Source organism: Xenopus laevis, chromosome 1S (assembly GCF_017654675.1).
Source record: "Xenopus laevis strain J_2021 chromosome 1S, Xenopus_laevis_v10.1, whole genome shotgun sequence".
NCBI classification, from domain to species: domain Eukaryota; kingdom Metazoa; phylum Chordata; class Amphibia; order Anura; family Pipidae; genus Xenopus; species Xenopus laevis.
Genome location: NC_054372.1, coordinates 149,485,970 through 149,507,546, shown reverse-complemented (window position 1 = coordinate 149,507,546; position 21,577 = coordinate 149,485,970). Strand labels below are relative to the sequence as shown.

Below are 21,577 nucleotides of genomic sequence, written 5' to 3'. Positions count from 1 at the left end.
TTCAGCGCTGGCCCGTCCCCATCAAGACTCGCCACACTTATTCTTTGGAAAGCGGCTTTTATTCAGCTTGCATAAGTGATAACAGGCAGTGGGTAAGTGGTGCATCGGAACTCTGATGAAGTGCCAATAGAGAGGGCACGAAACGCGTTAGTTCGCACCACTTACCCACTGCCTGTTATCACTTATGCAAGCTGAATAAAAGCCGCTTTCCAAAGAATAAGTGTGGCGAGTCTTGATGGGGACGGGCCAGCGCTGAACAGCGATACACAGATTTTGTCTTTTAGATGTATACTGGCTACATTTGGAACCAATCATCCACAACAACATAGGCTTGTGTTTTAGTAGTTTAATAGTGCTTATAAAATTACAAATATAGTTTGATGAGTTCATCGCTAATAGCAGATGGGGTTAGAACCCCCAAGTCTGTAAAAAGCATGGTAATCAGGGAGGGGGAGGTGTAGTCAATCCATGGATGCTCCTCCAGAAGGTCCTGCTGCTGTGTGTCTGCTTTGTACTAATAGAAAAGACAGCATTAGTAACTCTATAACAATCTCACACGGTTAAAATGTGATATAGCAAGAAAACTTTGGCATGAAATATGCCTGTCTGAATATTTTAAGCTTAATTTCAGTGTGATGCTCCTTGGTGATCAGGTTTAAAGGGGACCTGCTACCCTAAGAAATAATTCCAAATCCTATTTGATAATGTTAGCCAATAAAATAAACTTAACTTACTATATTATACACTATTTTAAATTTATATTTTGGAATTCACAATCATATCAAGCCGGAAGGCGCCATTTTGTGGACAGTGTTAAGACAAGCTTTGCATCAAACTCTTGTTTATGTGCCAGAATGGGGCACCTGATGCCCATGTACTGGCTACACAATTAGAGGGGGAATATAGGGACTGCAGTTTTAGCTTGGAATTGCAGCATGGAAAGTGAAAGTAGGCAGGCAATATATGATTGACAGCTGAGATTTTTAAACAAATTAACAGGTATCGATGTCAATAATTTAGGTTTCATGTCTAATTGAAAAGGACTTTTATTATATGGCATTGTATGTCTGGGCGACAGGTCCCCTTTAAAGGCAGTGCCTTTGGTATTATGAATACTTGTAAAAAAAAATCACCTTAAACTTGTCTGGAACATCTCGCTGGTTGAGAGGGAAGAGTCGAACAAACTTAAAACTTTCTGCCACAACATAAAAAGGCTTATTTTGAGCCTTTGCACATACCGCCATTTGATTTGTTCCGATCTAGGATGACAAACATAAAACCAGGGTGATGGAGCAATGAATTGACATTATATTACATTTAATAACATGCCTACTTATTGCATGTATTTAAAGGAAAACTATACTCTCCAACCAATGTAGATCTCTATAAATATATATTGCATAAAACAGTTAATATGTAAAACCCTGCTTCATGTAAATAAACCATTTTCTTATACCATATACTTTTTTAGTAATATGTGCCAGTGGGTAATCATAAATAGAAAATTGCCATTTTAAAAAAAATAAGGGCCGCCCTCTGGGATCCTAGGATTCACGGTGCACACAAACAAAACATACATGTTAGGTCAGATGAGCCAATTAACAGACAGAATTCTGTCTTTTGCTTCCCCAGTTCTTCCTGTTACAGTTAGAGTTGTAGTATTTCTGGTCAGGTGATCTCTGAGGCAGCACACAGACCATCATGAAATGGTGGTTCAAGGCAAGAGATATAAAAGGGAAATATTTACTTAAATATATATACCAGTTTGATAAGATTCTTTAATATGCCACTTAATTTGATATAAACTATCTGTTGCTTAAGTATTAATTATGGGGGTATAGTTTTCCCTTAAAGGTCAACTAGTAGTCAGCTCTTGCTCAAGTAGGTGAAGCTGTGGGCTGACTTGGCTGCAGTGGTTTATGCAATTTTTATCCGTTTATTGACCATGTTATTATTGATCATTATTTATCTATTTAAGATGAAAGTAAATGAGCTTAGTTGCATTTTACCTTGTTAATGATTCCACCACTCTCTACTACTCCTTCAGCCCCTACGATAACCAGATCCACCTTCTCCATTATGTAACTGAACAGAAAAAAAAAAATGACTTAGGCCAAAACGTAGTTTCCACATTCATTTAGGTACCTGCAATTGGTTTTAAACGTACCCAACAGCAGCATCCAGGATCAGCGTTACTGGAACATTCCGATTTCTTAAAGCCTCCGCCATGATTTTTCTAAAGAAAAAAAAAATTAAACACAGAGGTCATAGACAAATTGCCACATCTAATGATTACTGCAGGGCTTATAACTCTGAAATATTTTCTGGTTTCCAACAGATTTATCAGATTATTAATAAAAACATTTATAAAGCAGCAACATATTTTTCTGTGCTGTATATTAGAAGGGTTTATACATGAAACATCCAAATTACATGCAAAAACTGATACAGGAGACAGGACCCTGGTTATTAGAGCTTACCATTTAAATAATAAAGAAGGTATGAAACACAAAATGGGCAAATGGGTGGGATCAGGAGTCAGCACAATTAGAGATGTGGCACTAAGTACTGCACTTAAAGCGCTCTATTAACCCGCATCCTTTGTTGGGGATAATATGTTTAGCCAACAGGTACCCTATAAAAGGTGGAAGTATAATATAGTGCCGGAATTCTAGGCTAGATGAGGGTACAGTGTCGCCAAATGAGTGGATCTTTCCGATATGCCTGCCTTGATGTATAACAGAAAATACAGACAGTGTATCCCTGTTATACCTCCAGGTGGGTATGTTGGGAAAGGTCCACTTGAATTTTTTAAAAATGTCACATATTTTAAATCATCAGGTAATGTTTATACCATAGTTTATGATAGAGGGCAGCAAATTTGCAGCGTAGGATTTTATTGCAGTGCCACTGGACCAGTACACACTAAACTGTTCTTTTAAATGATGCCATCTACAGTACATATACTGCCATGTGAGCTAAGATCAAACTTGATGAGCTGTCCTACTGAAAAATATTTTTCTGACCCCCAAAAGGAAAATAGCTTAGGACAACGCCCATACATACACTGTTAAAATGGGGGATTGAGGAGTCTTTTCCAGTAGGCAAAATGATATCTACAACAGTAGATGAAATTCCTTTGCATATAAAATTCAGCATTTTAGTTGACAGCATATAAGCATATGGGGACACCTTTAGAAAACACTTGAGAAAGGGCAAGACCAGGCCTGAAACGTTGCCTGTTGATTACTGACCAATTGAAATAAATTTTCACATTTTGCAAACAAGAGGTGCTGCAGTTTTTCTCTCTTCTGCTGTATATTTGGCTCATGGCAAGGGTCTGTGCACTGCTCTGCACTCTGACCGAAAGGGACTTTTGTGAGGTGGTTGAAGCACACACATCTGTATACCAATAGAAAACACTGGCCCACAGTTTGACCCACTTTTCTTGGCATTGTTTGCTTGTCAACAGGTATAGGCTATGTTTGAAAGATTTGTGCAGTAGCCGCCTCCTTACCCTGAGAGATCTGGCTGAGATTCTGTGACGTAGACACTAAAATTCTTACTTGCAGCAGCTTCTTCCAGGACTTTCAGGACCACTTTAGAGTAAGCATGTGTTAATATTTTCTGAGAAGCATTAAGAAAAGACAGAGATTGAGGTTATTAAAATAACATTACAAACAGGATGTTGCATAGGGTTTTTGGGTAACACACAGAAAGCAAACAAATTACTTATATTTTAATATTATAATGTTTTCCTAGTGTTGATATATATTGTACTAATTGATCATGCCTTGCCTTTCATTGTTTGGTAGCCCCTAACATACACATACCTGCCCTTGCTATGTGCTCTTATTTAGATTACAATTTAAGTATTTACAGGCACAATATTCATTCCCTTTACCTAACTTTTATTAAGGCTATTAAGAAACAAAAACCACAGGTATGTTTATCTGCAGAGCTCTCATTAGTCTCCAACATTATTATTTACATACATTTTTCACGGAATTAGGTACCAAAACAATATGCAGGTGTATCTTAACTACTAATTTCCTATAGACTTTCCATAGAGACATTTTTTTCAGTTGGATTGATGTCACTACTTCCACCAGGAAACTGCAGGCAAAAATAAACATTTTATGAAGCTCAGAATCAACTTGCTGGATCAATATCAATAATCTTCTCTTACTTACAGCTCCATCTTTTATAAATGGACAGCAAAGTGTTGTGATCTTGTTCCTGGACATGGAGATCCTCTTAAGGAAAAGTTCTCCTCTTTCACTCATCATTTTTTTGCACTTGTCATAATCCTGAGGGTAAAAATAAAAAAATTAACTTCCGCTAATGGCTAGAGAAAGTAATTAAAAGCACGTACCCCCCCAACCCCCACGGATGCTAAGAAAATCGTAAAACATTTATAAAAATAACAGGCCACTGGAATGTCAACAGTAGCTGAGCCAATATCTGCCTGCATATAAGAAGAGATGGCTGGTAGAGGTATTGCTTCACTAATCATTTACATTATATTAAAGAACTGTAATTTACCCAAAGTTCCCTGTGCCTCCCCAAGGAGATATGAGGAAAAAATTACATTAACTTATGATTTTTTTTTATTTATAATAATGAACATTTAGGTGATTCCTACTTCTTCCTCAAAGGCCAATTTGTATCTGCTATCTAATTCCTAAGGATAGGAGAAACCTCTATTTTCCATCCATTATAACAATGATCATACTATATACACCAGCATTTGTTAACAGTGAGATGGGAAGAAGTGTGCCTGTTGTGCAGTCATGTGTATAGGGATGTGACTTACAGAATGCTCCAATTCAGAAGTAAATGTTATGAATCTCAAAAACAATTCCCCACCAGAAGAAACAGAAACCGATGAATCCACTTTAGACAAGGTGCCAATGGCATCTTTTAAACTCCCAATGAGACCTTGTATGGTTTCACCTGCACAGAAGAAGTACATTATTTTTGTGCTAATGTTGCAGACTCAACAAAAACATGACCAATAGTTTATGGTAGCAAAGTGCTGATTATTTGTCATGCAGTCTAAGTGCCTTTTAATACTAAAATTATGATCTATGGAGTTCTTAAAGGGATTCTGTCATCATTTTTATGGTGAAGTTTTTATTACTAAATGATATTGTGTACATTGCAAATAATTTTTTCTAAAATGTTATCCTTGAATTAATAAGTGTATTTTTTAATTGCAATACTGGTGTGTAGGAAACCACCTCAGGTGATTATGCCTGATCCTGTGCTTTCCAAAAGAGCAAGCATTTTATAATGGAACTGCTATCAGATAAGCTATTGTTTCACCTGCTATTGTATATGCAACTGAAGGAGTCATGGCTGGACATGGATGTTTTATTATTGAGTGTTATTCTCATATCTACCACTGGGAGCATTTAAGAGGGAGCGGTTTAGTTATGTGTGGGCTGGCCCGATACCCACGGGTGGGGCGGGTTTAGGCCGACGTTGCACGCTCCTTTCCCGGGTAGCGCCCACGACCTTCTAAAAGAAGCCCGGAAGTCGGGCTCACATCACATCAAATTTCAAAATTAAATATAAAAAATTCTGGATTTCAATTCAGGATTCTGCTGAAGTAGAGCAATTAACTGATGCACATTGTTGAAAACATTTTTTCCAGTGAAAGAATCCCTTTAAACAGCCTGGGAGCTACACCTTGGAGGTGTAGAAAGAGCAATCAGCACGACTTCTTACACCTTTTTATTCTTTTAAGTTGTGGTGCAGGTTCCCCAGTGCCCAGAAGTCTGCAATAAAGGCATTTTTATCATGAGTGGTGCTGTTCAATTACAAATAGCTACACCTTGGAGGGTCACAGTCTACCTTTATGGATTGCAAAACCTATTACAATAAGTAGTAGCAGTAGCAGTAATTTTACTTGTATCTAGGAGTTTTTTCCTTCACTGATTCAGTTAAATGTGACATAAACAGCATGACGTGCAAGTGAGTGGAGAACATATGGCAATGGAGAAAGAATAGATCCTATAAGTATGGTCTATAAGTCGTTCATGCATTTTACAAAACACATGTTTAAAGCATTTTAAAGGGCAACTTAAGCCTTTTATAAACAAAAGTTATTTTAAAGGGGAACTCCAAAGAAAAACTTTTTTGCATACTAAAAGAAAATGCAATCCTAAGTAACATTCCAATATAAGTTAATTAAACATTGTTAATGGTTTAAAAGTTATTTATAAAGGTAGTTGTGTCAGTATAAATCACTCTGTGGTGTCTGGTGCTGCCTACTAAAACAATGTAGCATCGTCAGTTATTCTTCAGGCTACATAGTTTCAGTAGTCAGAACCAGAACCATAGAATATAAACAGACAGACAGACAGACACTGCTTAAAACATTTTTATAAATAACTTGAAATTTAGTAACAAATATATGTTGTAAATCTCCTTACACTTACATTTTTTCTATTATGCAAAAAAACCCAAAAAACCTTGGGTGAAGACTCCCTTCAGTCTAATATATGACAGAGTACTGCAGACTTAAGCCATGCAAGATAAAGTGCCGAAGTCTCCCCCACATGTCTAGGATGTGCAATGCAAGCATCACTGTGCTAGTTGTCATTGGTACACAGCATGCATATGTTGTCCATGGTATTTGTGTATCTCTTAGTTAGTATTTTTAATTTCTGGGAATAAAACTGTTCCTAAAGATTATTACCTTACCTGTATCCCTCTTCAGAAACTCTAGCAGGGTTTTGATTGCAGCAACAGCAGTGGCAACATTGGTGTCTTCTTGCAGTTGACATTTGAAATATTGTACAATTTCTACACAGGATAATATGTAACCAATGGGAGGTGGAGCGAGAGAGGGAGAGAGAGATTAATAAAAGGATGCAAATGAGTTAAAGTGATACTTATATTTTCTTTTTTTTTCCAGAACAATAAAACTCAAAATCACTAGGGGTAGCAAATATGTCAGGCTCCCCTAAGCCCAGTGCTTCTAATTCATAGGGGCAAATTTACTAAGGGGTGAAATTTCACCAGCGAAGGATCCGCCACACTTCGCCAGGCGTAAATTTGCTACCATTATGCCAATTCATTTAAATGCAAAGTTGCATCTCAAACGCTGGCAAACTAGCGTTATTTTGTAAGCGTGAGCATTTCATTCAAGTCATTTTGAATAGGAAGGGTCATACATATGTCTTTATTAGAGATGTTGCTGCAAATGCTTGAAGTGGCCACTTATTATTACAAATGTCCAAGGAAGCAAAATAAAGACAAAAGAGATATTCTAATGCCCTAGACATGAGCTCACCCTAAAACAAATGTGGCATGCCCATCAAATGGTTGGAAAAAACTCTTTAACACAAAAATCTTTAATAGTTAGGGCTTTTGAGGGCAATCCTGCTTTAAAATATGAAAAAAAAAGCCAGTATTTTTTAGAACATTTATGACTTACAGGATATGATGTCACTGACATAAGATTGAGGAGGATGTTGCTTCATCTTATCACTTCGCCTGGTCTAAGGTGGCGAAGGAAACTCTGGCGAAAGAGGCAACATTTAGTAAAATTTACACTTGAATTTGCACGTGAATTTAGTGAACTCTAGTTTACAGGTATAGGATCTGTTATCTGGAAAACCGCTATCCAGAAAGTTCCAAATTTTGGAAAGGCTGTCTCCCATAGATGCCATTATAATCAAATAAGCCAGATTTTTAAAATTGATTTCCTTTTTTCTCTGTAATAATAAAACAGTACCTTGTACTTGATCCAAACTAAGATATAATTAATCCTTATTGGAAACAGAACCAGCCTATTCAGTTTATTTACTGTTTACATGATTTTCTAGTAGACAAGGTATGAAGATCTAAATTCAGGAAAGATCTGTTATCTGGAAAACACCAGGTTCCGAACATTCTGGATAACAGATGCCATACATGTACTAGTATACTTTAGCATAGTATACTAGAATACTTTAGTGAAGTAACAATCATTCACCTGAGGGACAGAACGCGAAACTGCGCTAGCGAGGGTCTCTTTTGCTGGTAAATTGTCCTCTATGCAAATTAGTAAATTGGCGGTGTCCCTGCGGATGTGAATTCTGGCAAATTTTCTGTAGTGACGGCCACTTCGCCCTTTAGTAAATCTGCCCTATAGTCTGGAACCCTGGGCCATTGCTCCTCTTTATAAAAAACTATAACTGGCAGGGCTAGGTTCTGCAGATAGTACTGCCATTTTAGTTGTTCTTCCTAATTATCCCTAAAGCTGGCCATAGACGCAAAGATCCGAACGTACTGATCATCATACGATCGGACTTTCCCATCTCCCGACCTGTCACTAACCATTCCGATCAAAGTCTTACCATTCCCACCAAATAAAGTAGTTAAAGAACAGATTGGCCGATGTTCTGCCCCTGACAGCAATCGTACGATAGACAAAGCTAGTGACAGTCTCCCACTGAAAATGGTACGATCGGCAATACTCGCAGACATATTTTCGGCAGCCGACAGAAATTTTCTAACCTGTCCGATCGACCAAACAACTGATGTCGGGACTCTCCACACATTGTCCGAAAATCGTACGAATCCGCGATTCGTACGATCGGATCGTTGCGTCTATGGCCAGCTTTACAAAGCACACATTATTTTACAGGTCTCTACTGTTTAATTGAATTCTCTATTAACACATATGGCAGAATTGGCTATGAACGCACAGCACTGGGCTTGTGCTGAAATGATATATAGCTGTCGCTGAATGTTTGTTCTACTCTATAATCAAAACTACTATTAAAGTAACCGTGTTCTTTCATCACTTTCTCGTTTATTTCTACAGCTGTTTTCTATATTCCTCCTTAATAGCTTCCACAGACAGCAAATACTACTCTGAGAAGAATGGCCATATAATATTATAGTTTATCAGCTGTATGCTAGAATACTGACAAGAGGATTACGAGTGTTATAGTACAATATAAGGGATCATTCGCATCAGAGACTGTTGTGACCTCATTCAGTTCTACATGTCAATTGGTTCCACTAGCTGGGACATATATTATATATAAAGATGATGTATTTCGTATATTTCCAGTGTGTCAAGCCTGTTGCTCTGGAGCCCCTGCCATCATCATCATCATCATCATCATCATCATCAGCAGCAGCAGGTTAGAAGATTCAATGGCAGCTGGGAGCCCACAGTTTGGAGATCACTTCATCACTGTATTACATGTAGCTTTGCCTGAACATCTCCTACGTGAGTGTATTGCTGGGGCGCCAGGCCTGTCTGTATCTATATGGCGGGACCCTGGATTCCAGTCCTCACCTTCTTCGTTCATGGCTCTGTCTGCTCCCTCCTAACTTGGGAAGGAAAGTCGCTGCTATACTGCCACCCCAAAGCTTTTCCACGCCGGCTCGCTACCCTCTGGCAAGGACACAGTTAATCTCAGCATGACGACGTGAAAGAAGACGCCCTTACGTGACAGACGTCATCGGAGTGCGACGGATGCTTTTCTGCGAGAGGGAGAGTTGCAATGGCTTCTGGCGAGTTCTCGAGGTGCCGGGACTGTTATGATTGTGGCTCTGCAATTGTGGGGGAGCCAGTGACAAGACTACAAGGCTATGGTTGGAGTTGGGAGACTTTAGAACAATTACACTGACTACCAAGCCTTGTGCGCACTCTTTCTGAGGAGCTACCACCACATATAGATACTGTAATATCCTTCCACTTCCGGGTTGTACTAAATACTCCCGCCGGCTAGTGACAGAAATGGTGACAGGTGGTCAAAGCACCTTCTACTCTTCAGGACTCATTTGGAAGAATCATATGCTAACAGAGTCTTTTTGCTAAATATGTTGTAAAGTTCAGTTAAAAAAAAAAAAAAAATTGGATAAATAGATAGGCAGATAGATAGGATAGATGTGCAAAATAAAAAAAATGTTTCTAATATAGTTAGTTAGCAAAAAATGTAATGTATAAAGGCTGGAGTGACTGGATGTGTAACATAATAGCCAGAACACTACTTCCTGCTTTTCAGCTCTCTAACTCTTGAGTTAGTCAGCGACTTGAAGGGGGGCCAAATGGGACATAATTGTTCAGTGAGTTTGTAATTGATCTTCCACATGCTGGTTAGATTCAAAAGCAACAGTTATGACCCATATGGCCCCCCCTTAAGTCACTGAGAAACCAAGAGAGCTGCAAAGCAGGAAGTAGTATTCTGGCTATTATGTTAGACATCCAGTCACTCAAGCCTTTATACATTAAATTTTTTATTTTATAACTAACTATTGAAAACATACTTTATTTTGCACAGCCTATTGACCCAGTTTTTATTTTTATACTTAATTCCTTTAAGCATTAGCACAATACACTTTTTTTTTTTTTTTTAAACCAAAGAGATATTGCATCGCTGGTGGACACCGTAGGTATATTAGACATTGAACCAGGTGCTGTAGATGAAAAACCGACATCTTGCAGTGTTTAAGCCCCATCTGGCAGATAACTTCGATAACTTTTAGCCATAATAGGAAAAAACATGGCCTGTGCCCACAGTAATTCCTTCAGCCTCTCTTGATCACATGTGGTGGATTTTGGCCCAAAAACACAATGGGAAAGTGGAGAAGTGTTCCACAACTCCAATCAACACACTTGTGCCTACTGGGATATTAACCAAAGGCTCCACTGAGCACATAAGATTGAGTTTAGACAACAGATAAAAGATGGCTGAACACAGCAGAACTTATAGCAAAAAGGTGAGGTTAATGTAATAAAAGATGCAGTTTTTTTTATCCCAAAGGATTTTAAATATTTTTGAGTACAGGGTAGATATAAAAGTTTCTCAGGTAAAATTAATAATTTTTATGTTTAATTCTACTGCCCAGTAAACTGTGCCAGGACCCCAGGGCAACCAGGGCCCAGACGAGAGGTGGACAACAGAAGAGGCATATGCTTAGCACATACAGCATGATCATCTTTGCACATTTGTCACAGTTTAGCTGTTCTACCATTGTTAGGACTAAAGCGGCCTAAACAGAAACCCAAGCCAACCACTGACCTAACAATCAGGCTTGTGTAGGGTTATTAATTGTACTAGTGCAGTTTGGATTTTTTGATTGACCATTTTACTCTTCTAATCTTTCGCTCAGCCTGTGGGTTGGCAGCTTAAAAGTGTTACCTTTAATTAACAAAAACAATGACATTCTGAAATGTTTTTTTATGGCTTTTTATTCAGTATAGATATATAGCACCTGTTTACTCCGGTCAGATTTACCTTAGCAACCAGCCAGTAGTTTCAATGACAGAATAGAAGGTGAATAGGAGAGGGCCTGACTAGAAAGATAACAACAAATAAAAATGTAAATAAAACTAATTTAAAGTAACAAAATGATCCTCTTGGATCTTACTGTATGGCACAAATATCTAGGGCATTGTATAACACAATAAAAGTTCACCTTTGAGCTACCCCATTAATAAAAATTACAAATAAATTGGTTACCCACCCCCCCACTATAAAAATTAAACTGGTCAGACAATTCAGTATTTTGCCCAAAAAAATCTTCTGAGGACCCCCTGTGTGATCATTCTGACCAGTACAAGACAAGCAGGACACAAGAAATGAATTTGCACACTTTCGATACAGTTTAACCAACTGTATTTTTTTCCTCTTTCACTCTATAGGGTATATATATCAAATAGTAAAGTTAGAGATCGCTACAGTCCTCTAGAGTGAAATTTGAAAGGGGTATTTATCAAAAGAATTTTTACTTTCACCCATTGATAAATACTCTTAAAAATCCCATCAAAATGAATGGAGAGTGGGGGAATTTCACTCTACAGGACTGTGGTGATCTCTAACTTCATTCTTTGATAAATATACCCCTATGTTGGTTATGTGTGTGTTTTGCCGCATACTGGTACAAAGTAAACAAGTAGACATCATGAATTTCCCCTGGTTGTGAGGAAGGCTTCACTGATATTTTTTGATGGCAGTCTAGGGAAGCAGCTCTCGCTTCTTACAAGGAGTTGTGCAGTCTCTCCATACTGACATCTCTTTTCCTGTAATATATTGGTGCTGTACTCCCTACGTACCTGGATAAAACATAAAAGGGTTAGCATTTTCAGCCCTACAGCATTGGAAAACAGTTCCTTAACCTGTTGATGCAACTTATTAAAGAATACTCACAAAATATGAATGTTCATTAAAAGTTACCTATAGTTTATGTTGATCATTTTACGCTCATAGGGCCGCTTTTGTAAGTAATTACTTGATTTTCCTGAACTGTTTTGCCAGACTGTCCATTCTCAACCTGTGCATTACAGTTTCTAATACTAAGGGGCCGATTCATCAAGGGTCGAATATCAAGGGTTAATTAACCCTCGATATTCGACTAGGAACTAAAATCCTTCGACTTCGAATATCGAAGTCGAAGGATTTAGCGCAAATGCTACGATCGAAGGATTATTCCTTCGATCGAACGATTAAATCCTTCGAATCGAACGATTCGAAGGATTTAAATCCAACAATCGAAGGAATATCCTTCGATCAAAAAAACTTAGGCAAGCCTATGGGGACCTTCCCCATAGGCTAACATTGACTTCGGTAGCTTTTAGCTGCCGAAGTAGGGGGTCGAAGTTTTTTTTAAAGAGGCAGTACTTCGACTATCGAATGGTCAAATAGTCGAACGATTTTTAGTTCGAATCCTTCGATTCGAAGTTGTGGTCGAAGAAGCCCATTCGATGGTCGAAGTAGCCCAAAAAACACTTCGAAATTCGACGTTTTTTTACTTCGAATCCTTCACTCGAGCTTGATGAATCGGCCCCTAACAGACCACTAAACAAATATGGCAGCCCCCCTCATAGAGGAACATGGGGGATCATATAGGTAGTTAAAAGCATTGGGCAAATACTTTTTTGGCAAAATTATAAATAGAATCCAAAAGCACTGTTATGCTATACGTAAAAAAAAAAAAAAGATTGAATTTCTGGTGTCTGTATGTCTTTATCTAGAATGTGCACACAGAATTCTAGACTCGAACTGACTCACAAAACAGTACCAACTACAGTCTTATGAGTGTTCTTATATATATATATATATACAGAACATCTCTTGTTGTCTTTACACCAATGCAAGTGCTCCCAAGTGTTGTCTTAGAATTATCATTGTACAAGAACTGTGTGTGAACAGTCATAGGGGGAAATTTACTAACCTGCGAGAATTCGCCAGCTACAGCTTCGCACCCATCGCTACACTTCGCCAGGCGAAACTTCGCTCAGACAACACTAATTTACTAGAATGCAAAGTTGCATCCAGGGCGCAGAACGCTGTCTAATTTTCACAAGCGTTACTTCGGCAATCAAAGCAAAGATGCGCTAGTGTTCAATTATGCCTAGCAAAACTTCCTTAGAGGTCTTCGCTCTAATTTGCATACGCCAGGAAATTATAAAGTTGAATGGACATATATGTTGCAGCAAATACATTACATTACACAAATCCAGGGAACCTTAATAAAAAAAATAGAGTTGTTATAATGCCGTACACATGAGGACACTGTATAGTTAGAATATGTAAGGACTTTTGCAGGCTATCACTCTGAAAAAAGGAAAAGACACCAGCGTCTTTAAAAATATGATGTAAGTATCTGAAGTTTGAGGAAGATCTATGCAGTCCAATGCACTTTGCCTGGTCTGAGCTGGTGAAGGCAAGCCTGGTGAAAGAGGTAACGTTCAGTAAAATCGGCATCTTAGTGAATTTGCGGAGTAACGTCCATTCGCCAGAACGAAAATTCGCCTGGTGATGGAGTGCGATTGAGAGCTAGAGTCTGTCTCTTTTGCTAGTGAAGTTACGTCTGCGCCCGTTAGTAAATCAGCAAAGTGCCTGAAAGTGGTAACGCTGGCGAATTGTCTGCAATGTTAGTCACTTCGCCCTTTAGTAAATCTGCCCCATAGAATTGTCTGAAGTACTATAGAGTATTATCTCAGGATTGTTGTAGGTGCTACAGTTTGTTGTTTGAACCACTTAAGGCATTTCAGATATTTTGGACATTTTAGGCATTTGCCATTGTGGAAATTTATTGAATTGCCTAAGGTACATATGAGACTATTTGGTGGATGAAGGAGTGTAAATATTTGTCACAATAGTGCACCAAAAAGGACACTTATGCTGTGTACAGGGGCCATATCCTTTATATGTGATAAAGCCCTTTATACTGGCTGAATGCAAAATGTTAAAGGAGGAATATCACCGCCTGTATTAATTTACACTATTTCTATAAATAATCAGTAAAACCAACAGGTTGCTAGAGTCCGAATTACCCTAACAACCAGGCAGTGGCTTGAATGAGAGACTAGAAGATGATCAGGAGAGGCCTCAATAGAAAGATAAGTAATCAAAAGTAAGAATAACAATAAAAATGTAGCTTTGCATAGCAATAGTAACTCCCATTTGCAACCTGGAATGGGCAGCAAAACAAGGCAATTAATAAAAAGTGAACACCAATTGGTGCATACTAAAAGTTAACTTAAAAGGCACAGTCAAAAAAAATTGTCCCCCCCCCCCACTGGAGGTACAGGCTTCTAGGGCTTTATTAGCATGTAGCTCAAGTGCAGGATACATTTATTTGATGATAGGTGCCCTTGAAGGTTGGACTACCCCTTTAGGCTATTGCACACATTCAGATGTGCCATGTTGAGATGAGTCGTCAGAGATAAATGCTCTACTGTAGGCAACTAATCCCCTGCAGATGCTTTCCTACTGACAATAATATAAATTGCAGATGGGAAAAAATGATTGTCTTTGTTTTTCTGAAGTAGTCCAAAGTTTCCTCACGAGGCAACTTCTGGCTTCTTCGGGAAAACAAAGCAATACATATGTATTCCCATTAGTGATTTTCCCGGTGGGAAAGCATTTGTAGGAAATTAGCTGCCTGCAAAAGAGAAGATTTATTGCAGGCGAATAGTCTCCTGGTCTACCATCAGACAGGGAAGCTTTGTGGAGGTATATACTGAGAGTTATATCATATCATCAGTATAAGCCACTATTTTCTCCCAGTTCTGTATGCAATTTGATAAATGTTCTAGATTGGCCTTGTCAATACTGTAGCTGCAAAGTTAATACAAAATCACTTTATGGCTAACCAGAAAGGAAAAATATTGATAACCCTTAATATCTAATGTCTGCTATGTGTAAATGTGATAAACTGTTATCCAAGCCTGCAACTCAAGGAACCCAGACTGAGCCCACTTTGCTTTTACCTGGTATCCTGGCTGATCAGTACAGCACTCTGTCCTAATGCTATAAGTATTCACGTATCAGTATATTATGGTCTTGGGATAGATGTCCTTAATTTAGTCATGCTCGTTAGTTCACATAAATTCTAAAAGGAACAGATCTTTAGAATATGCACCTGTATTTGCTACATGGCATTGACACACCCACACACAAACATTATTTATGATTTTACAAACACAGAAACTCACAGGGAGATGACTTGTTTGATTTCTCTGTTTCTTCCCTTCAAAATTATTCAAGCTTTTTGAAGTTGTGGAACCAGTCCTGTAACTGGAAACAGTTGACACAGTTTCACAGCTTTCAATGCTGCTTTTTCCAGATGTCAGGTCTCTAAAAGTCTTTGTTGAGAAGGTTCTTTTGGAGTCCCTCTCTCTTGGCAGAGAAACAAGCATGCTGCTTCTAGGGGTCAGCCTTCTCTTCATCAGCATCGCAAACTGTCTCTTCTCTTCATTTAGTTGTCCTATTCTGCTCATTTGACAACAATCTATCCGCTTTAATGACTGAACACAAATAAAAGAGATTTTTAGGACAGATAGTTTTAATGCATTGCAAATATAAATAGTTATTCTAGGTTAACATCCACTAATAATTCCAGTTCCAGTACAACCCAAATTGCCCAAAATATAGTTCGCTTGGCTTACAGCACTTAGGGGCTGGTTTATCAATATTTACATTTAGGTTTTTTATCGCAATTAGAGTTTTTTTAAGCTAAAACTCACAAACTTGAATTATAATGTTAAATCAAGTATTTATTAATTTTAAAAAAAGACTTGGGGTATATTTATCAAAAAGTGAAGTTAGAGATAACCATAGTCCTCTAGAGTGAAATAACACCTCTCTTCATTCATTTTTATGAGATTTTTGAAAGCGTATTTATCAAAGGATGAACTTTCACCCTTTGATAAATATGCCTTTCAAAATCACATAGAGGACTAGGGTGATCGCTAACTTCACTCTTTGATAAATATACCATTGTAAAATGTTGGTATGTAGCTTGCGAGAGCTTGTTGAAGTCAATTGGATTTGTCCTAGGCAAAACTGTTTATCCATATTGACTTTTTGCATTTATTTTTGAGCTTGTAAACTCACAAATATGAAGTATTTGTTTTTTATTCAATTGAATTTTTTTATATTTGATTTTGTTTTATTAATAAGGTAACAACATTTGTGGGGGTTTTTTAATGTGAGTTTATTTGAATGAGAAAAAAGCTCTAAAATTACACAGGTTTTTACATATTTGTTTAGTGTGTACTTAGAAGCCAGATGCTCCTAATTCGTAAAGAAAATGATTGCACCTATGGTAGCTTATTACACTTTTGGCGGCAGGTCCTTAAGGGTCTGGCCACATGGGCAGATTCGGGGAGATTAGTCAGGTGACAAATCTCCTCTTCTTCGTGGCGACTAATCTCCCCTGCCCTCTGCCGGCTAAAATGTAAATCACCTGGGGGCAGGCACATGAAACGCTTCATTTTCTGAAGTCGCCTGTAATTGCCTCTCGAGGAAACTTCGGGCGACTTGGAAAAGCGCTCCGTGTGCCTGCCCCCAGGCGATTTTAGCCAGGGGAAGGCAGATCCGGGAGATTAGTTGCTGCGAAGAAGAGGAGATTTGTCGCCTAGAGACTAATCCCCTCTGAATCTGCCCGTGTGGCCAGACCCTAAGTCTATTTGTTCTGGGCACTATCAGCAAGTAGACTGTGTGTTTTCCCTGTATCTGTGTTGGTTTCCTGGTTCCTGATAAAAGTGACCCTGGTGTGTTCTGTGATTAATGTTATAGGAACCGTAAGCACTGGGTCAACAAATGATGTGCATGGGCAGTGTAGGGTTCACAACTACCCCTGTAAATTACTACTACAATTTTACAGTTTTAAAGGAGAATGGGGCTGGGGTTAGCATGTCAGCAGGGTCTTTGAATAGAGAAGACCCATTGCCCACTATTTAGGGTGGTAATTACTTTATTGGGGCACTTTACTTAGGAGATGAGTGATATGCATGAATTTTATTGGGCCATTTCACCAATAAGGCAGTTAGTGAGGTGCTTCTGAGGGCTGTGGCAGTGCAATAATACAGAGGGAACAGAGAGATATGGGGTGGTTTGGGCTATAGGAACAATGTATAGACACATATCACATTGCGAAATATTTGTTTTGGGGCATTTTATTGAGGATCTTGTGCACCTTTTGGGTCACTGTGAGTTCTGATCTAGGGAAACTGTGGCTTATGGTGCACAGTGCTGTACAATGTTATGTTAGAGCTAGTCACTTGAGACAAAACTGGATGCACAGTATGGCCGTAAATCCTGTGTTGGATTGTCATTTGTAAACAGCAAATGTCTGTAGGTTCGGTAAAACAGAGGTGACTTTTGTATATTACAGTATACGGTTAAAGTTCTTGTGGCTTCACCGGAGGCTACTAGTAACTGCTCTTTGAATCCTATATTATACTTTTACCCACTATGGATCTACTATATAAACTACTATATAAACTATATAGCCAAATATTTTTAAAAGAATCAATTTAAATATCGACCTATCTATAGTTAGAGAGAGAGGTTTTTTTTATATAAATAGGATACTTTTTTCATAAAGTTGTGATTCTAAGTAGCTGGACATTATATACTGTGTATATACCCTTTAGTGCTGCAAACTTCCTTCCTTCTTTAGAATTGGGACAAAGTATAAATTGGGTAAACTGCAAAAAGAAACAAAGAAAACGTAGAGCTGAATTAAGAACAGTAAATAGAATATGTAATTGGTACCATTTAGGTGTAAATGGTAGGCAACATTGTTGTGCTGGACCACACAGGAAGGGGGGATACAAGAGGTTACATACATTTGCAGATCAAAAGAAATGGCACAATCAGCCCTGCTTTTGGGGTCTAGCAGTTTAGAAATTCTCTGGGATTTTTGATATATACCAAATTTTAAATTAGCTGAGTTGTCACATCGATAGAATGCACAAATATGACTTGCAGTGCACTGTTAATTGCCTCATAACTTCAAATATTCCAGCAGCTGCACTTGTTTTTGGCATTCATAAAAATAATAAAAACGAATGAAACCTTTTTGGGAACTTTTAAGTATGGAAATGTTTCTGTTTGATTCCACGGGTTAACCATGTGTATGTGGGTGATACTAAACACAAAAAACACAAAAGTTCTAAGAAAGAACATCCCCTAGTTAAATACAGTGTTAAATTTGTCATTTTCTCAGTAACATAGTACAGGAATGGGACCAGTTATCCAGAATGTTCTGGGATTTTCCAGATAATGGATCTTTCCGAAATTTGGATCTTCATACCTTCAGTCTACTAGAAAATCATGAAAACATTAAATAAACCCAATAGGCTGGTTTTGCTTCCAATAAGGATTAATTATATCTTAGTTTGGATCAAGTACAAGGTAATTTTTTATTATTACAGAGAAAAAGCAAATCATTTTTTAAAATGTGGATTATTTGGAGTCCATGGGAGACGACCTTTCCGTAATTTGGAGCTTTCTGGATAACGGGGTTTTTGGATAACAGATCCCATACCTGTAGAATGGATTTAACAATTCTGCACAATTAATCATATGTATTTATTAACATAAGTTATTACCCCCCCCCCCCCCACTGGTTGATCTTATTAGAGGGGATTAAAAAATAAGCTTATTTTTGAATGAACGTTTTTTTATATGTGTAGACATTTATATTTTGGGTACAGTGATCTTTGTGTTGCAGTTTTTGTTTCAAATTAATTGGGTTTTTTTTTGTAAATTAATGTTAAACTAAACGTCTGCTAGCTTTTCTTGGATATAAAAGTACCTTGGTTTCAGAGAGGACACACAAAACATGTATCGTTTCCAAAACCAGTACATGAGTCCATGTAACACTCATGGCATATCATGTAGTTACCATCAATATATTGTATATATTAACTTACTACATTTGCCCCTTACTATGGACTGATGGATTTTTGCTCAACTTCCCAATAGATAATATAATATATTTTATATTCGAAAGAGCACTTACCTCTGTTAGGTTCCTTTGCTCTTTCATAAACTGGTTGCTCACACCCCGGGGAGCTCTCATTAAATCAGACAGACAAAGTGAATAAAACGGGTCGTTTTTGTACAGAAATGCCAATGAAACTCTAGGATTACAATCCATACCCAGTCCAATTGCAAGAGATAACCAAATACAACCGCTTAATTTGGCAAAAGTGACAATTCCGTGTGCTTATGGCTGAATCAGCTGGAAGTCTCCCAGCCCACAATAACTTCTAAAAAGGAAGGCTGGGGCTTTTCTTATTCCTGTGGGGGTGTGAGAAACTCTATCTGGGCTGGTTTATAGCTCTTGAATTGTGCATCACCTCCCAGGAAATTCTTGTTAGATTTGGTTTTCCCATTTTCAGGCCAAACATTTACTCAGTCATTGGGTGGTTGAACAATCATTTAAATCCACTGAAGCAGAGGAGATGGATATCTCACGGGTTACACCATTCACTGAAGGCTCTTTCTGAAGCTTTCCCAGCAGCCGTGCATCAAGGGATGAACTCGATACTCTGATGTGCTCAGTGCATCTCTGCTAAATATTAATCAGTGTTTTCTCATGCTCTGGTCTTCACAGAGACTGTTAATAGTTATCCTAAAATGAGTGATATATTTAACTTGTTGCTCCTGATATCTGTAACAGTTTCTAAAGCAGAATTTTTTTTCCTATCACTATCCTTATATCACAGTGTGACGATTCACAAAAGAGGTGTTAAAGGAGAACCAAAGTAAGGGTAAAAATGCTGCACGGAATGTTTAGGGGTCCAGTACCAGCCCAGCCTTTTAGCAGCAGATCTGGCTCCCCATCTTCTTTATGCCCCCAGTAGCTCCTCATCTTTTCTGCCGATTCACTACACAAGCTCTGTGCTGCTATCACTTACCTGAGCTTAGGGACGGACTCACAATATACTGCATGTACAATATATAAAGTCATGATAAGACATTTACACATTACATAGTACAATAATATTACAATAAAAATTAGAATTAGTCATTTGTTTAGGTTCAGGTTTAGTAGCAACAAATTGATGCCAAATGAATTCTTTAGTTCTATTTTACTCCACTTTTGTAACCCCCTCCCCCATATATTACTATTTATTCTGTTTTTTACTAACTTCAATTTGGAAACTTATATATTGTACTGTATGAGAATAGCAAAAAGAACAGGCTTAGATAACATTAATAGATACATGCACTGAAATGACAGTGACTAGTCTGTTCCAAATATGCCCTAGTGTTGATGTAATGTATCTAATTTCACATGATATAAAAACCCAGCAAGAATAATTGATGAGCTCAGACAGGAAGATAATACATTTTCAGGAGGACACACGAGATCCAGATAGAATGCAGCGAGCCATGAAACAGTTGTCTTACTCAATACAATGGGGGGGGGGGGGCAGCAGTGCATCACTTACACCTGTAGTTTCAAAAACCTATAAGTGGTTTCACTGGTCAGTGACGTCGCATGTAACTGATAGCTCTGCGGGAGATGAACAATCAGTTCTTTGAACAAGGGAAATAAATCCATCCTTTAGTACATTCTAATTCACAGTTAATGAGGCTAGTAAATTTGACTTGCTTGTGACTAAGCTCCCATGGCCATTTTCTTGTAATGGATATCTGGTGCTGCATTCAGTCAATCCATTAAGCAAGGCTGTATTAATTCTAGTAATTAATTATCTTCAAATTAACTAAGCTACTAGTGATGTGTGGGGCAGCTAGCTGGTCATGGGTAGGTGTGGGACAAACTTTTCCCATGGCTCTCTACACTTGTTATATCAGCTTGCACTGCCTGCTACTGTCACTCATATATATATATTATATATATATAAAACAGAAAAAAGTTGTGAGTTTTCTCCAAAAAGTAAAGACCAAGGTTAAAAGTAAAAATTTTAATAATTTATCATTTACATACATATAACCGCCTAATGCATTTCGTGCCTACTGGGGCATTTACTCATAGGCATACAGGTAACCAAACCACCTAACGTGTTTCATGCCTACTGGGGCACTTACTCATAGGCTAGTGAGTAAGTGCCCCAGTAGGCACGAAACGCGTTAGGTGGTTATCTGTATGTCCTAATAAATTATTTAAATTTTTACTTATAACCTTGGTCTTTACTTTTTGGAGAAAACTCAACAACTTTTTGCTGTTTTGGACTTTTGCATCTGTGGATTGTGGTGAACTGTGAGTATTTTCTCTTTTTCACTAATTGCCTTGGATATTTTCTCTCTTGATTAATAATGGTACACTTATTGGCACTACTTACCAATCTTTTCTA

General features: G+C 38.0%; 2 protein-coding genes across 3 annotated transcripts; both read right to left on the bottom strand.

Moving 5' to 3' along the window:
- Positions 1-331: 331 nt before the first annotated feature.
- Positions 332-9,826, bottom strand: eif2b1.S (eukaryotic translation initiation factor 2B subunit alpha S homeolog). Of its 2 annotated transcripts, XM_018242464.2 has the most exons (9): positions 9,305-9,824; positions 6,712-6,813; positions 4,817-4,956; positions 4,194-4,310; positions 3,518-3,627; positions 2,168-2,236; positions 2,010-2,085; positions 1,134-1,259; positions 332-514 (listed from the first exon to the last, which is right to left on the bottom strand). In XM_018242464.2, exons 1-9 carry the CDS (start codon positions 9,315-9,317, stop codon positions 365-367), a joined length of 903 nt encoding a protein of 300 aa, XP_018097953.1. In that variant the 5' UTR covers positions 9,318-9,824; the 3' UTR covers positions 332-364. The 2 variants fall into 2 exon arrangements, with proteins under 2 accessions (XP_018097953.1, XP_018097960.1); XM_018242471.2 differs by lacking the exon at positions 4,817-4,956 and having other exon boundaries at positions 6,707-6,813; positions 9,305-9,826.
- A 1,359-nt stretch (positions 9,827-11,185) lies between these two features.
- Positions 11,186-19,739, bottom strand: LOC108705565. Its single transcript, XM_018242461.2, has 3 exons — positions 19,273-19,739; positions 15,455-15,766; positions 11,186-12,067 (listed from the first exon to the last, which is right to left on the bottom strand). The coding sequence occupies exons 1-3, from the start codon at positions 19,408-19,410 to the stop codon at positions 11,915-11,917; spliced, it is 603 nt and encodes a 200-aa protein (XP_018097950.1). The 5' UTR covers positions 19,411-19,739; the 3' UTR covers positions 11,186-11,914.
- Positions 19,740-21,577: the final 1,838 nt, after the last annotated feature.

Coding starts and splice junctions, on each gene's coding strand:
- eif2b1.S (XM_018242464.2), bottom strand. Junction 4,311..4,816: donor CTTCTGAATTGGAGCATTCT/GTAAGTCACATC, acceptor TTTTACCCTCAG/GATTATGACAAGTGCAAAAA. Junction 2,086..2,167: donor ATCCTGGATGCTGCTGTTGG/GTACGTTTAAAA, acceptor TTTTCTGTTCAG/TTACATAATGGAGAAGGTGG.
- LOC108705565 (XM_018242461.2), bottom strand. CDS start 19,410: ATGGATTGTAATCCTAGAGTTTCATTGGCATTTCTGTACAAAAACGAC. Junction 15,767..19,272: donor AGCAAAGGAACCTAACAGAG/GTAAGTGCTCTT, acceptor ATTTGTGTTCAG/TCATTAAAGCGGATAGATTG. Junction 12,068..15,454: donor ATCAAACAAGTCATCTCCCT/GTGAGTTTCTGT, acceptor TGTTTTATCCAG/GTACGTAGGGAGTACAGCAC.